The 16355-nt window shown below is 37.7% G+C and overlaps 1 protein-coding gene across 1 annotated transcript; it reads right to left on the bottom strand.

Moving 5' to 3' along the window:
* Positions 1 to 13554: 13554 nt before the first annotated feature.
* On the bottom strand, positions 13555 to 14359 carry LOC149502223 (uncharacterized). The gene is made up of 2 exons (XM_089730496.1): positions 14299 to 14359; positions 13555 to 14030 (listed from the first exon to the last, which is right to left on the bottom strand). The coding sequence occupies exons 1-2, from the start codon at positions 14357 to 14359 to the stop codon at positions 13555 to 13557; spliced, it is 537 nt and encodes a 178-aa protein (XP_089586622.1).
* Positions 14360 to 16355: the final 1996 nt, after the last annotated feature.

Genomic DNA, 16355 nt, shown 5'->3' with positions numbered 1-16355 from the left:
CATCTTAATGTATTTTATTATAATTGATAGTATACATTGAGACGTGGGCCAAAAAAAATATCATCAAAATAAAATTATAATGTAAATCACACATACTACATACATTATGTATGTATAAATGTAATAATGACATGTTGACTTTGTATTATTTATCAGTCTCACCGAATAAAACTTCTAGTTAAGTGACCTTGGAAATATTTAATTGTCTCGTACAGCAGGAAGTTAATGTATCTATATTGTAATAATGATTTTTTTTTAAATATTAATTCACTCAACGTCCATCACCAAAATAAACTTTCGTATTTAGAAATTACTAGCTAGCCCGCTGGCAAACGTTGTTTTGCCATATAAATTATTTCTAGGAAAGATAAATAACCTAGATACCGATTGCAGTGCCATCTGCTAGGCTGATTTGTAAATCTAAAGCATTCTCGAATCCACCTGAAGGTACACAGAAAATTTCATTAAAATCGGTCCAGCCGTTTAGGAGGAGTTCAGTGACAAACACACGTACATAAGAAATATATATATATATATATATAAACATTGTATCATCTCGCATCTTCATAAAAGGAAAAAAACAGATTATATTTCATATCCCAATAGCTTATAATTAGTCAGAACTAAAAATAGCTGGTTCGTAAATATTAGAACGTTTGCATCCGAAAGCTGAAGCAATGATAAACCTCTAGCGTAAACTAAACTTAAATTTGCAATTTCTTAAATTTATATCTAAATATTAAGGGTAAATTTGTAATTCTGAAATATTGAGAAACGTCTCATTATTCCCTGATCCAAATTAACGTATATTATCCAGACAGTTTCTCTTTCAAACATCATCCCTATCCGTCACAGTGAGAAGACAAACCAAAAAATGCATTCTCGATTATGATATTGTTATCGTCATCGCAATGATAATTGAATTCACCTTGAACCACGGCTAATGTCACACAAACATTGTTAATTATCCTTGACGAGTACAGGAAGTGCAATTGCATTGCGTAATAGCGCGCACAGTTCTCGTCGCTTTTTATCTTAAACTACATTACGTCCTATAGTTAGAATGAAGTCATTCGCTGATTTGCATGAGCGTTACATAATCCAGTATTAAATGTATATTTTCCGCTCTTTTACCTAACGGAAAGTTTGTACTTTTAGATATAAACGATTCAAAATTAGGCTGCATTTTATACGCGAGTACAAAATCACAAACTTGCCAATTAGAAGTCCAATTTCTTGAAACAAAATTGAAACGTATTTAAATAAAAAAATATTATTGAGAGAAATTAGCATAATAAAATATTTTATACGCATTCAATTGTATCTTTATATTAATATTATTTTACGAGTAGCTTCAAAAATTTATAAATACCAGTGGTATATGAGTTTGTCAAAATTTTCAATGCGATCCACCACTGAAGTATTAAGCTATTATTATCTTATTATAATCGATATAAAATTTATGTTAATAGTGTCGGACTTTACAGACTAGCCTTCCAGCAATGAGCATAGAGTAGCGTAGACCCGTGCAAGCTCACTGAACATCCTAACACTTCTATTGCCATATAATGTATTATTTTGTACTGGCGGTAGGACCTCTTGTAAGTCCGGACGGATAGGTAACACCACCCTGCCTATTTCCGCCGTGAAGCAGTAATGCGTTTCGGTTTGAAGGGTGGGGCAGCCGTTGTAACTATACTGAGACCTTAGAACTTATATCTCAAGGTGGATGGCGCATTTACGTTTTAGATGTGTATGGGCTCCAGTAACCACTTAACACCAGGTGGGCTGTGAGCTCATCCACACATCTGAGCAATAAAAAAAATTTGCAATTTTAAGTTGATGCTAAGGAAAATTTGTGTTGCATTCTCTTATTAGGGATTAGAACGGACTTCGATAAATACACCACAACCCTATTCGTGGGATGAGGTTTAGTAGATTACGTCATGCCTCATCGCCTCTACATGGTGATGGTCGATGCAAGATATACGGAGCTCCTATATGGAATCAATCCCTGACCGCAGGGTGGTGAGGAGAAACGTGCTTTGGGCGAAACGCGTCACCTTGCCCTCCGCCCGTTCCTTATTGTTACGCAGGGGAGTGATGGAGAGGTTTATTCGATTTATCTCTGAGATGGACCACCCACCCCTAATCACAGATGAAAGTCGAACAACAAATTTCCGCCTGACCCAAGAAAAAGCCCAGTGATATGAAAAATTAAGCAAAACATTGTTCTGTAAAAACACTGCTCTGTGAAACTCTATGTACAAATTGAACATAACAACATCTTGTATAACAGTTTATTGTTATTGTTTATTAACAACAGTTCGAGCAAATATTTTCTGTTTGTTTATCCTTAGGAAGAGGAAATTAGATTCCGTGTTATTATATTTATCAAAATAACCTTGTATTAGTTATCGATGTAAGAAAAAAGTTTCACAATACACGACGAAATGATAGGACGTGATACAAAGAAAAATATTCCTAAGTTCCTCCATGTAGGGGCGAACAAAATCAATAAGTACATTCATTTGTCGGGCGTCCCCTGCGGCCCCAGTTAGCGATGTTTTCCCCTTGGAAAACAGGAAATAATCTAGCTTCATGATATCATTGTTGTTATCGAAAGCGTTTTTTTTTCGCTTTGTTTTTCCGCATTAACCGGAAAAAAATATAGATAAATTGGCAAAAACAACCTTGAAACCAACCACGAACGATCATAAACAATATGATAAACAAACATTACTAACTGCGACACCTACGTGGAGAGTCAGTTATGAATTGCTATTTAAATTCTAGAAGTCGTTGTGGCCTAAGGGATAAGACGTCCGGTGCATTCGTGTTGAGCGATGCATGGATGTTCGAATCTCAGGCGGATACCAATTTTTCTAATGAAATACGTACTCAACAAATGTTCACGATTGACTTCCACGGTGAAGGAATAACATCGTGTAATAAAAATGAAGCCCGCAAAATAATAATTTGCGTAATTACTGGTGGTAGGACCTCTTATGAGTTCGCACGGGTAGGTACCACCGCCCTGCCTATTTCTGCCGTGAAGCAGTAATGCGTTTCGGTTTGAAGGGTAGGGCAGCCGTTGTAACTATACTTGAGACCTTAGAACTTATTTCTCGTGGTGGGTGGCGCATTTACGTCGTAGATGTCTATGGGCTCCAGTAACCACTTAACACCAGGTGGGCTGTGAGCTCGTCCACCCATCTAGCATTTAAAAAAAAAACTTGCTTCAAGTAGGTGCCGAGTCTACACGTCGTTGTAATACGGTGGCAGGATAGTTGCCGTTTGCATTATTCGAATCATGAACAAAACTGCTGAACGATCGACGCACATTTCAATTCACGATGACATCATTTTCTTACAATAGAACCAGTTGTAAATCATTAAACAAATACTTATTAGACGCAAGATTCGAACAGCGAATGAATACAATCTATAATCAAAACACATGAAGAATGCTTGCACGGGTAATGGCTGCCGGTTTTAATAAACCCGAGTTTTCTAGCATGGTTCAATGAATCAAAGAAATTATAAGTTCATACAAATTATACGATCATCTGATTGTTTAGTTTATAATTGTTGATGCTATTAAAACAATACATCGCGCTAATAAAAACAAAATGATTCACTGTAACGCTGACAATGAGTTCAAGGTTGACAATGCACAATATTCTAAGTAAGTGTTCTAAATTCAAAATTCAATTGTTTTAAACAAAAATAAGAGTAATAAAAGATTTTAATTACAAGATTATTCATGAATTGTTATCGCTTTAAAATTTGGAATTTACACTACAACAATTAATTTACAGATGCATGATGTTATATGAAAATATATTCTATGCACATTATGTATAAGCACATTATGTTTAAGTGGGAGCACGAGACGCGACAGCTTGTACTACTTGTAATATCCTTTAATCAAATTCATATTGTTTTCCTACTTAAGTCTCCTCAAAATCATGTTAAGTAAAATAAAGGGGTGTTTTGATACCGTCAGGCTAGCACCTATGTGCAGATGTATATCCACCGGAAATAAGTCATGCATTGCAATAGGAACTTCGATAATAAGTCTCAATGGTGTAGTGTAATTAGCATTGTGTAGTCTGTGGACTCTAGTGACAACTTTAAAATTGCTCAGCTTAGAGTTCATCTGTCTAGTTACGGTATTAAAAATTGGTCACACAAATACTATTTTAGCAAACATTGTGCAGATGTTACCTGTTTATCGATGTGCGACTTCTGACGTTATTTCTAAAAATAAATAAAAAATATCCAACGATAAGGATCGTTTGACGCGACTATTACGATCCTGCGATAATATTTATCGTATCATCGTAACAGTCCGTGAAAGTTTTTACTTTTAATGCTACAACTGGTTTGAATTTAATCAAACGGGGCAAGGTCGCGTCGAGCGATCCTCGCAAAAAGCTGTTTTGGCGCTCAATCTTGATTCGGGGCGGGACCAATAAATTGTCTGCGTCTATACATTAAGAGACGTAGGTAGACGGTTTTTTTTTAAGCTAAATCGAATTCTTTTAGAAAACAATTTATGGATAACCTAGCTCGCAGGTGACCGGTCGCTCGTTTATCAGAATTATATCTGGACGTTCTGAGAACGATAAACTGAGACGCTTATAACGCGTCTGTTGACGGTGTTGCGCAATGATTGTCCTTTTGTTTGATTTGTGTGCTTAATATTGGAAGCGTTCTCAGGCTATTTCAAAAGAGCATTGTAACTGAGCAGGTATGTTTTATTGCCAAAAACGAGTATGGCGGCTTCCCACCCTTGACCCGCCGATTGCGCAATCCGCTCCAGGCCGAAGGTGCGTACAAGGTTAGTGACGCGACATGCAGACGTCTTTTCCTTGCCAAACCGTGTGTTGTAGTTTTTATTTCATTAACATTCTAGTGTCATGACGATCCGAAATACATTGGTGGTGTTTCGAGGTTAAGTGCAATAAAAAAATGCTTAGAAATTTAGATTGAGAAGCATGGGCTCGAATAAAGAAATGTATATTTTTTATACATAAGATTAACGATGAGCAAAACTAAGATAAACATTATGGACGGTATTGTGGCTTGAAGGAATTTTTTTCACGACAACCATCGAATATGTGAAGTGTGCTATCAGAGCTTGAACATTTTAATTCTAAATTAGAAATGAGTAGGTAAACATGTTTAACTCACGTACATTGTATTAGATAATGGGAGGTATTGTTCTGATGAATTGTTCGAGCTGATACCATCATCTCCTTTTTACCATCGCACCGCCCGCCACCGGAGTAGTAGTTCATTCATACTACCTGGTGCCACTGCGGTCATCCATAGTGCGTTTCCAGGGGTCTTTTTTGCCACGTATCATCCGGCTATGAAATGAGCTCCCCTATACGGTGTTTCCCGAGCGCTATGACATGTCCTTCTTCAAACGAGGCTTATGGAGAGTATTAAGCAGTGGGCAGACAAATTATTGTAACGTCCTATAAGCGCTTTACATCGATAAAGTCATTGGTAGATTACCAAATATTTTAGTATTATACTTTCAATCCTATACCAAGACCAACTAAGTCCATGCAGTGCTCAGTGACGGCACATTAACTAACTTAAGACGATATGTGAATGGTGAACCTTGAACAAACAATAATTTCGTAACAAGATGCCTTCTGTTCCGTCTTGTTGATTTAGTTTATAATAATGTTGCCGGGTTCAAACGCCGACCGTGATCGGATTACGTATATTACATAAACTAATTATTATTACGTGGAGCTCGAATACAATGTAGCCCGTTCGAATGTAAGACAAAAGGCCTTTGACTCGTCTAAACGATTAGTAAGCTTATCGTAACCTGTTACATCATCATTTTATGTCACCATCACATTGATAATGAAATATTAGTATAACTAAAGACAATTTCCTAGAAAGTCTGCCTCTTGAATATCTTGACACAGCAGCTCTTTATTAAATTACTAAGAAATGTACATACATACATGTACTGTAGATAGGACGATTTAGTTCCATTGTATGTAGTTCCATTTCCTATAAGAATTTTAATGTTTTTTTTTAAGTTTCTATTATTAGTATTTTCATTTAGAGGTTATTGAAGTAGCTCTTTTTTCTGTTGTCATCGAAGAGAGACGAGCTAGCCCTAGACGATCTGAGTTTCTCGCCTGATCTTCTCAGTAGATCGCGATTCCGATCCGGTGATAGATTAGTGACCGGCTAGTGTTAGCAAGTTCTTTCAGGTTGAGCCCGTGAGGGTACCTACCTGTCCGCGCCTAGCTTGAATAGCTAGTAACTTAATACTTGAGTAGCTAATAAGCTGCTTTCAGACTACGCTATACTATAGTACCAAATAGTATAGCAGCGTATACTTAGCCAATAATATATAGTACAGTACAGTGTGAACGTATCTTTAACAATATATAGTGCGCGATATTGTTGTACTAAGAGCCATTACAATATGCTATTATATTATAGCGCAGTCTGAAAGCAGGTTTAGGGAAATAGGGAAAATAGTCAGAGGCACGGCCAAGCTATTGTCCGCAGGAAATAGTTTTTTCATAGTGCTGTGATGGCACTTTATCTACTGTTGATACTATTCAAATATTTTAGGTTATCTATTTGTGTTTACATTTTTTTTATGTTGTTCGTCAACCAACACCTATGCCAATTAAATGCTATACTTGTAGCTCAGGTACTGCAAGAACTTTTAAATTTCATCAACTAACACGGCTAAGCAAGCAGTTTTGTTTATTTTTTATTTTATTTTTTTATTGCTTAGATGGATGGACAAGCTCACAGCCCAACTGGTGTTAAGTGGTTACTGGAGCCCATAAACATCTACAACGTAAATGCGCCACCCACATTGAGATATAAGTTCTAAAGTCTCAAGTATAGTTACAACGGCTTCCCCGCCCTGCAAACCGAAACGCATTACTGCTTCATGGCAGAAATAGGCAGGTTGGTGGTACCCACCCGTGCGGACTCCCAAGAGGTCCTACCACCAGTGATTACGCAAATTATAATTTTGCGGGTTTGATTTTTATTACACGATGTTATTCCTTCACCGTGGAAGTCAATCGTGAACATTTGTTGAGTACATATTTCATTAGAAATGCACCGGACGTCTTATCCTTTAGGCCACAACGACTTCAAACGACTTCAAACGACTATCAGTTAGTTCAAACAAAGTCAAATCAGTAATAACAAACATTTTATCAAACTTTCGCGGCCTCAACATTGAAATATTTATTGTAAAGGGTCGTTTTTGAAATACTTTTGAGTGAGTATGTCGTAATATCATAAAATTACTGGTGGTACGACCTCTTGTGGGTCCGCACGCGTAGGTACCACCAACTTTCCTATTTTTGCCGTGAAGCAGTAATGCGTTTCGGTTTGAAGGGTGGGGCAGCCGTTGTAACTATACTGAGACCTTAGACTAACTTATATCTCAAGGTAGGTGGCGGCATTTAGTTTTTGGGCTCCAATAACCACTCAACACCAGGTGGGCTGTGAGCTCTACCGCCTATCAAAGCAATAAATAAATAAAAACAGTTGAGTAGTTCGTACGATTGTCACATGAAAAACTCTCATCGACCGGGTGAAGAAGATATTAATTAGCGGGCGACACTCGTGGCGTTTGTTTACACTAAACATTAATATAATATAACAATATTATTGTTCTGGTGTCACCTCCTCTCATTCCAGAAAATAACTCTGTGTGTAGACTAACCCTAGTTATCGTGTAACTAGAATTATTTAGGTACCATTAAATGAAAATACGCTATTTAGATCTTCCATTTTTTGTGTTTTGAAGCGTTTTGTTTCGCAATCCCAAAACCTTTGTACAATACAATTGAGACTTGGATTTCATGTTCCAAAGAGATAGAAGCGTTCATGTTGTAATTCATATGGGCTCGGGTAACCACTTAACAGCAAGCGGGCCGTAGTTACGTTCAGTCATCTGAACTGACTGACTATAAAAAAATAGTGAAAAAAAAATAGATTTCATCTACCAGTCATAACCACTTTATCAATTATCCGGTCAACTGTTCTCAAACCCTTATTATGACATATATTGTCTTCCGATCACTTTTACTGTGTGATAGAAAACTACATAAAGTTAATCATACTTAATTCTGTTAGATCGAGGATGCAAGCAACTAAAATCTACTGGAATTAATGTATGAAACTCTTTAATAAAAGATTCTGTTGCGATACGAAAACCTAAAGAATTACCATGACGTAACGTATTTACTACGAATACTACACGCTCAAGAATTCCACGAAGATAAAAAAACCAAGTCATAGAACTCAACGATTGACGATGTTCTCGTCTGTTTTATAATTAAAATATTAGAGATACAATGACGCACGTGTTTAATACGAGCTGTTCAAATATTTTGTGGACAAACAAGAAACTCGTGGCTGACAAGATGTGGCCATGAACTCGATCGAGTCCGCTTCCTACCGGCTATTAGAGTCAATTGTCAGTAGATAGTCTGCTTCGTGTAACAGTTCAACGTTAATTTTATTGTTTTTATTGCATTTCCTTATAATATTAGGTACATATCGACGCTTGAAAGGCAAACGTGACCAAGCGACAATGCGTGAACTTTACAGTAGACTAATTTAAAGTTGAAATACCTGAAAAAAATTCTATTTTAACGAATCTAGCTGTAAGATTGAAATGATTTTAATAGACCTAGAAATATATATTTTTTTGCGCATCGAGTATGGTTATTGCCTATCATTTATGTATAAAGCAGTTATTGTCGCTTTGTCACGTTTGCCTTTCAAACGTCGATATATTAACATTACAAAGTGCGAATCTATTAATTTGAACATTTAAAATTTAATTTGCATGCAATAAAAACAGCTAGAGCAACAATCATATTAGCGGAAAAACACATTAGTTAAAAGAATCAAATGTATGCAAAAACGCAATTTATAACTAAATCTTTATCGTCATATTGTGCTAAAAAGGATGACCAAATATACCAAACAAAAATGTTAAAGTCAAAGCTTACATAAAATAGAAAATACAAATGGAGTAATTAGTTACTGCTTATTTGAAAATGTTTTACAATATTGAATTCTTAATTGCTCTTAATTTATATGAATTTTGACGACAACTAGTATTTAAATCACAATGCAATCTTCAAAGGCAGCAAACACGTTTCTAGATATAAATATTCCAATTAAAGTATGTATTTCAGACTTTTACGAGTATAACAATTGCGACGTACTTTATCGATGCTTTAATGTAAAAAATCGGACTAGTGCGAGAAAAGTCACACCCTGAGAGTTCTTGCTGTAAGTTAAGTCTCCTTGTGGTCCGAATGTGAATAAATAATATATATGACTTGATACAAAAAAAAAAAACTTTAATATTATATTTGAATATGAAACCTGTCACTCTCACGTTTTTTTTTTCTTTTTCATTTTCGCGCCAATCTTTGATAAATACTTATTATACATTATTGTAATGTTAAATGATTGAAAAAAAAATTTGAATAAGATTATTAACCGAATTAGTGTTAATATTATCTATATATATAAAAGAAAGTCGTGTTAGTTACACTATTTATAACTCAAGAATGGCTGAACTGATTTGGCTGAAAATTGGTGAAGAAGTAGCCTAGAACCAGGAGAAGGACATAGGATACTTTTTATCACGTTCCTGTCTGACGTGACATAAAACGTGATATAACAAGATGCAACTGATATGGAATAACAAAACGCAACTGACAGTGAAACGTAATATGAGTCGTCTATTATCAAAGGTGGCAATCTGTGCATTTGGACAAAAAAAAATTATTGATATGTCAATACAGATTTATTTGAATATAATCGTCTCCTTCAAAAAATACGGTTCAAAACCCTGCATTAAATAAAGGTTAATAGTTAACCTGTTATTTATCTAAGATGTCGTTCCGAAGAGTTTTGTGACTGCCAATGGAATACAAAGTCAATAATTCGTTTTTCTGATTTACCAATCATTGTCCAAAAGTCAGATTGCCGCCTTTGATAATAGTCGACTCATATATTCTATGGTTAATTATCGTAGAATTTTGAAGTTGACGTGTTTAATACAAACAGTCTGGCGGAACAAAGTTCGCCGGGTCCGCTAGTATAAAAATAAAAGAAGATTTGGAGACAAATACAAAATTTGTAACTCTTTATCGGCTCGTTAATTTTATTAGTCTGTGTATTAGGCTGCTACTGTTAAATCTAAGAAAACGTCCTTTGTTGGCCATTGAAATAGCACGGGTCATCTACGAATGATTAATTCGAAAAAGATGATCAAAGCAGTCAAGAAGGAAATGCTAAGAAATTATACTTCATGAACGGAAAACCATTTTTTGTAGGCTAAAATCAAAACAACTTCTTAAGCCAAACGGATGGTCACGGAAAAAAATACTAACGAGATTTTAGTTTTGAGCAAAACATTGATGAGCAGATTGAGCAAGTCCATACTTAGAGTTCTATAAATGATTGTCAATTAGTCAGTACCCTACAACGTGGATATTGTCTGCGTTCAATGATGGTTAAGAGGGGTGTCAGCTGCCAAGTAGTGATTAGATATTCATGGTGAAAAAGGTCAAAAGGTTGATTTTTCGTGTATTAAAAAAAAATCGCTAATTTCCTAATAGAAATATTTATAGTGGGACTAAGCATTTTGGGGAGAAGTAATTAAGATGCCACTTATGTTATTTTTGAAAAGGATAATGAACGCATACCTAATGCAATGCGTCATCGCGTGTGTAATGCGTGCGTTAAACAATCACCTAAAGCTTATTGTTCCAGTCAATTGTAGTTTTTGTACGATACACATTAATAACTGAATGAAATACAATCCGTTGTTTGTGGTCGTCACGTTTCTCGTTGTTTAAGCAAAAAAATATGAATGATTTTATGACCAAATGACACCGGTTCGTTGCACTCATTACTGTGCAAAATATTTGTATTTATTGAATTACTTTCATAATTTTAGGATCATTTTACTGTCGCGCAGTCAATGAACTTCGATTATATAACTCGTGGCGAACCAAAATTCCTTTGATAGTGTATAACAATCTACGAGTCAGTCAGTCAGGCAAGATCTATTTTTTTTGTATATTTTTGTATTTTAAGGCCTTTCCTGATGGTCAATGGTTACCGTGTTACATGAACGTTAACAATCCTAGAGGAACAACCAAGTCGCCTATTGCTAAGTACACTTTGCAAGCCTGGTTTGAGTAAGAACGTATCAAGCGCATAGAAAACACGGTGAAGGGTGCATTCCAGAGCCGCATTTTATTTGGCAAAAAATCTGAAATTAGACTGTGGATGTACACAGCGGTCCAAATAGCATGGATAAAATCTACTCCGGTGGCGGGAGATGCAATGGTAAAAAGTTACTGGAGAAATCATCTTGAACAATTCCTCAGAGCAATTCCTCTGGTATGTACAGACAGTACAAAACACAGATAGAACCGAAGTTCCTCCGTAGATTCACAAAATTCAAATTATACTCATTCATTTTGATAGCAAAAATGTTATCTTTCATCTTACTGTGAAATCGACTATCAATATTTTTTTTAATTAACGATTACTGTTGGCCTGGACGCCTTTCCAGTTTCACCAGGACAAGTGGGCAAGCAAAGGCTCAGCCAGGAGGGAAGGGATTTGCTAACAGTTGTCCGAGCGCCTCCAAAGGAGACCTAACAACTCCAAGGCAGTTGCTTTGGGAATGAATCTACTATTGAAACGAAATCGCGACATGCTTTGAAGATATGGCGAGAAACTCAGCGGGCTGATGCCCCTAGAACGTATTTTGTTTCTCGTTCCTTCTTGAAACACCAACAACTGTCTGTCTACAAACTAGATTTTATTAAAATACTAGCTGACCCGGCAGACTTCGTAGTGCCTCAATCGATATATAAAAGATCTAAACTTTTGTATAAAATAAACATAAAACAAACAAAAGGAATCCGTCCGACGGATTTTTATTTACTTTCGAGCATTTTCATATTTATCTACCTTTTAAACCATCTCTGGATTTCCACAAATAATTCAAGACCAAAATTAGCCAAATCGGTTCAGCTGTTCTCGAGTTTTAGCGAGACTAACGAACAGCAATTCATTTTTATATATAGTGATTATAAATAGTTTGCTTCTGAAAACAGAGGTTGTATGTCTCAATATTTATCCCACAAATATAAATATTTTCAATAAAAAAATATTGAAATATCAACATATCAAATCATCGACAGAATTAAAACAAGTTTTAGTTAGTTTTTATGTATATATATATCGTCTGGGTTGACGGCCCAACCGGTGCACAGCATTTATTTCTTTTTTTCCTAGCAGTAGTAGTCTGGTATTGGTGCGCTAGTAGCCTAAAGAGCTATTCCGGCTACTCGCAGACGGGTAGGTGATCTCACGAGTCCAACCTGAGAAAATTTGGTACCTAACACTAATCCTAGCAAGAGCAGTGCTTCTCAGAATAGTTGTCTCGAATGGATCGAAATCACAACCCACTAGCAAGATCCGGCGAGAAACTTAATGGATTGTATCTATGGGTTAGTTTTGGGACTAGCAACATTATTCACAAAGGTTTGTAATAATCAACGCGCAAGAAATTTTTTTTTCTCCTACCTACGCCGAAAGTTCGGTTTTCGTGCCGCTGTACAGGGAAGAAAGTGTAACTTTTTCTCCCTAGGTACAAGTGCGCATGCGCGTTAGTGTCTACGTCTGCTCTCACGCACCTATAATTCTCCTCCATTGTTGTGCTCGGGTAATTTGCAATATTGTGTTTAGTGTAAAAGTGAAATAAACAAAATGCAACAAAATTTAATAGTGAAGTATTAAGCAAAGATGGGTTCATCAGACAATTCTTATCCAATTAGTAGTAGTTTATTTAAAAATTAAAAAACTGTGAAATTGTTTTTTTATGAGTACGGGGGGCTCCGCCCCCCTACCCCCAGTCAGAGCTTCGCCCCTGGACCCCGACTCAGTATTCCACGAACTTTCGGCCTGGTAGGAGAAAAAATAGTATGTGCACCGCGGGAGAAAAGTTGGACATTTCCTCCGGCGTGTTTGCCATTTTATACGCGTGAGGAAATGTCCAACTTTTCTCCCGCGGTGCACAATGTACTATTCCGACCGGGGTCCGTGCGTCCTACGTGGTGCCCGCGCCTAGGGGCGTGTGGGGTATGTGGGACGATTGGGCCCAAGGATAATTTTAGGGCCCTACCGCACTAAACGGCTCCCCTACACTCTTACACCTGACGTCCAATCTCCGCCTGGGGTCAGAACCCGGTCAGAGTAAGGGGTTCCCGTGGCTAACACTACAACCAGACTCGCGGTGCCACCCCTAGGAAGTCCGACTGACAGGTCGTCGAGGCGATAGTCGACGACTTACGCCGCCGGTCTCCGCGGTACGGTGGCCCGACCAGGTCGCTCGGGCGATGCCGCTGGTGATCCGGGATACCGCACTGGGTAGCCACGACAGTTGGAAGCGACAAGTCGGCCCCTATTTTTGCAAAAAAGGACGCAGCGCTACTCCGCGAAAGCGGGGAAGTACGCAAGTGTGTGCTCCACTCTGTTCTCGTTACATCCACTGCAGTGGTGGCACTTCGGCGTTGGCTCCCTCCGGACAACGAGGTGCAGGTAGCGGCTAAAACAGACGTGCCCCGTGAGCACATGCGTCGCCAGAAAGGTGAGACGGTCGCGATCCACCCAGTCTGAGAAGACCGAGTGGATCACCTCGACGGTCCGTCGCCCGTATGCGGGGTCCGCCTGTCGGCGAGACCACGCTTCGAGCACGGTACGTGCCAGGACGCGACTCCCGCTGGAGCGGAGATCGCATTGCCACACGTAGATAATCCGCAGCGATCGCCTCTGCTTCCAGGTCCCAGTATCCAGGCGAGCACGCACGCGAACCACCCTGACCGCTATCGCGCGTTGCGAACGTTGCAATGCTGCGACGTTATCGTGCGTCAGGGCGTGGCACCACACGGGAGGCCTAATATAACCTAACGTAAACTAACAGAAATGAGAAAAACCAGTGTGCGAAAATAAAAACATTTATTTATCAGCTCTATCAACATGTGAAATTTTAAATATTAAACATCAAGCCTCTATCTATGAAGAGGATGATGTTATTACCACAATTGGCTCATAAATCATGAATGCTACACATTAATCGCCTAGTATGAGGTGGCCCTTGACCCTGTCGGTCTACTCAAATAAAAAGGCATAGTTTAATACAATTCTTTACAATTTCATAAAAATCTGACTAACTCTGTGGTGCGTAGTTAATGCCCTTGACTACTGGACCGATGGTCGTGGATTCGATTCTCATATTGGGCAAACATTTGAGTGATATACAGGTTTGTTTGCTCTTTGTCTGGGCGTTTAATAGCTCTCTCATCCCCATAGTACAGGCAATCCCAGTTTGGCGCTACCTGTCCACGGTCGTTATAATAATTGTTTTTTTTATATTATAAATGTAATGATCATAATGACTATTGATTAATTTTAACAGCCAATAAAGCGTAACCTAATTTTTATAATTATGTGCTTACGATTTACTGATTTTAATTTTTTACTTGTTATTCCTGTCTTGATCTGTGATTCTAAAACACGTCGCTTACTAGCACATAGACTCTTTCGGAATGGTAATCTTAAGGTCTGTATCTACTTGAGCAGCCTCAGACTGAGCAGCCTCTACTTGAGGCAGACCGAGGCTGTTCAGCTTTAGACAGAAGGTCGAGATACGTTGCAGATTATTGTAAGGCGATGAGTCCAGTTTAGAGCAAAAGCGCGATAACACCAGATGCGTGTAGAGTAGCTGTTGCTTTAGTAGTCATATCTGTGAGATTACTGATCTTTATCTCTAACTTACGAGTAGAACTAAATAATATCGTTTCAAGCAACCTGCGATTTTTGTCGTATTATTTTTTATATAACGGATCTTTTTTTTTATTGTTTAGTTGGGTGGACGAGCTCACATCCCACCTGGTGTTGCTCACAGCCCACCTGGTGTTAAGTGGTTACTGAAACCAATAGACATCTACAACGTAAATGCGCCACCCACCTTGAGATATAAGTCCTAAGGTTTCAGTATAGTTACAACGGCTGCCCCACCCATCAAACAGACACGTATTACTACTTCACGGCAGAAATAGGCAGGTTGGTGGTACCTACCCGTGCAGACTCACAAGAAGTCCTACCACCAGTAAGATCGCTAATAAAATGATTATTATTATAATTTTATCAATTTAACTGCAGTATCGTTGTCACTTTCCATTGAGAGTTGCGACCTAAGGCGACAGACCCGTCTTCGTTAAACGCGCGACAGACTCAAGCTCCTTTTAGCGGATCAAAAAACCGACAAACAACTAGGCATGCAGCGACGAATTTTGCTCATGGCTTCTGGCATGCCTTTGATCGAGGGTTCTGTCTCGAGTTGCACTGCCTCAACCTACAGCTGTCTTTAGTGTATACTTAGCTCTAGCATTACGAAAACAATAATTGTCAATATAAATATGTAGTACTAAAAGTTGTTTTTGGTATTATTCCATTGCAAATTAATTAATTAAATAAGAACCAAGCAAAGGTTAAACAATTTTACCAAAATAATTCGTGTCACTTTGAAACGTACCCTCGATTTTATCTATGATTTATACTTTTGACTTTTGTAAGGTTGTTGTATTGCATGAGCCCGCCGTCTTATCGAGCACGTCACTGTAACGCACAGTTTGTGACTCTTTTGAGACCTTTCCGATAAAAAATAATAATTATTGCACAATTTTATCGCGGAATCGTCGTGTAATCATAAATTAAAACCATATTATTGTATGCTTCTTTCCAATTCATATTCGTAATTAATTTGTCTGTCGTATTTTTTAAAATATGTACATATACCTAGTCTTGCCATAAATAGTGAGACAAAGGAAAAAAAAGTTTTATTGCAAATAACATTTATTACTTTTACAGTGTGTTAGTTTAATACATAAATATAAAACAATTTAAAGTATAAAAAGCTTATTCGAAGTGGTCTGTATTGCAGCCAATGGAGGATTTCTTCGAATTCTTTCCCTTACTGCTTTGACCACCTTTTTCGTACGAACACTACGTGGACGGCCAAATCTTTTTCTGTCACAAACAGAGGAGGTCTCATTGCACCTATTAATAACCCGGTACACAAACATTTTACTAATACCAAGCGTATGGAGAGTTTTAAAAATTGCATTTGGCTCCATACCTACTTTGTGTAATGCTATCACAGCGATTCGGTTCTCTTTATCACCCCACTCCATATTAATATCGCAAAATATTGTACAGTGTATTGGCGC

This window comes from Bombyx mandarina, chromosome 10 (assembly GCF_030267445.1).
Source record: "Bombyx mandarina strain Sakado chromosome 10, ASM3026744v2".
NCBI lineage: Eukaryota > Metazoa > Arthropoda > Insecta > Lepidoptera > Bombycidae > Bombyx > Bombyx mandarina.
This window is presented reverse-complemented; position numbering and strand designations above follow the sequence as displayed.

Excerpts from the sequence above, each read along its gene's own strand:
- LOC149502223 (XM_089730496.1), bottom strand. The coding sequence starts at position 14,359 with ATGAGAATCGAATCCACGACCATCGGTCCAGTAGTCAAGGGCATTAAC. Across the intron at positions 14,031-14,298 it reads CATTAACTACGCACCACAGA|GTTATATTAGGCCTCCCGTG; the intron begins GTTAGTCAGATT and ends AGTTTACGTTAG.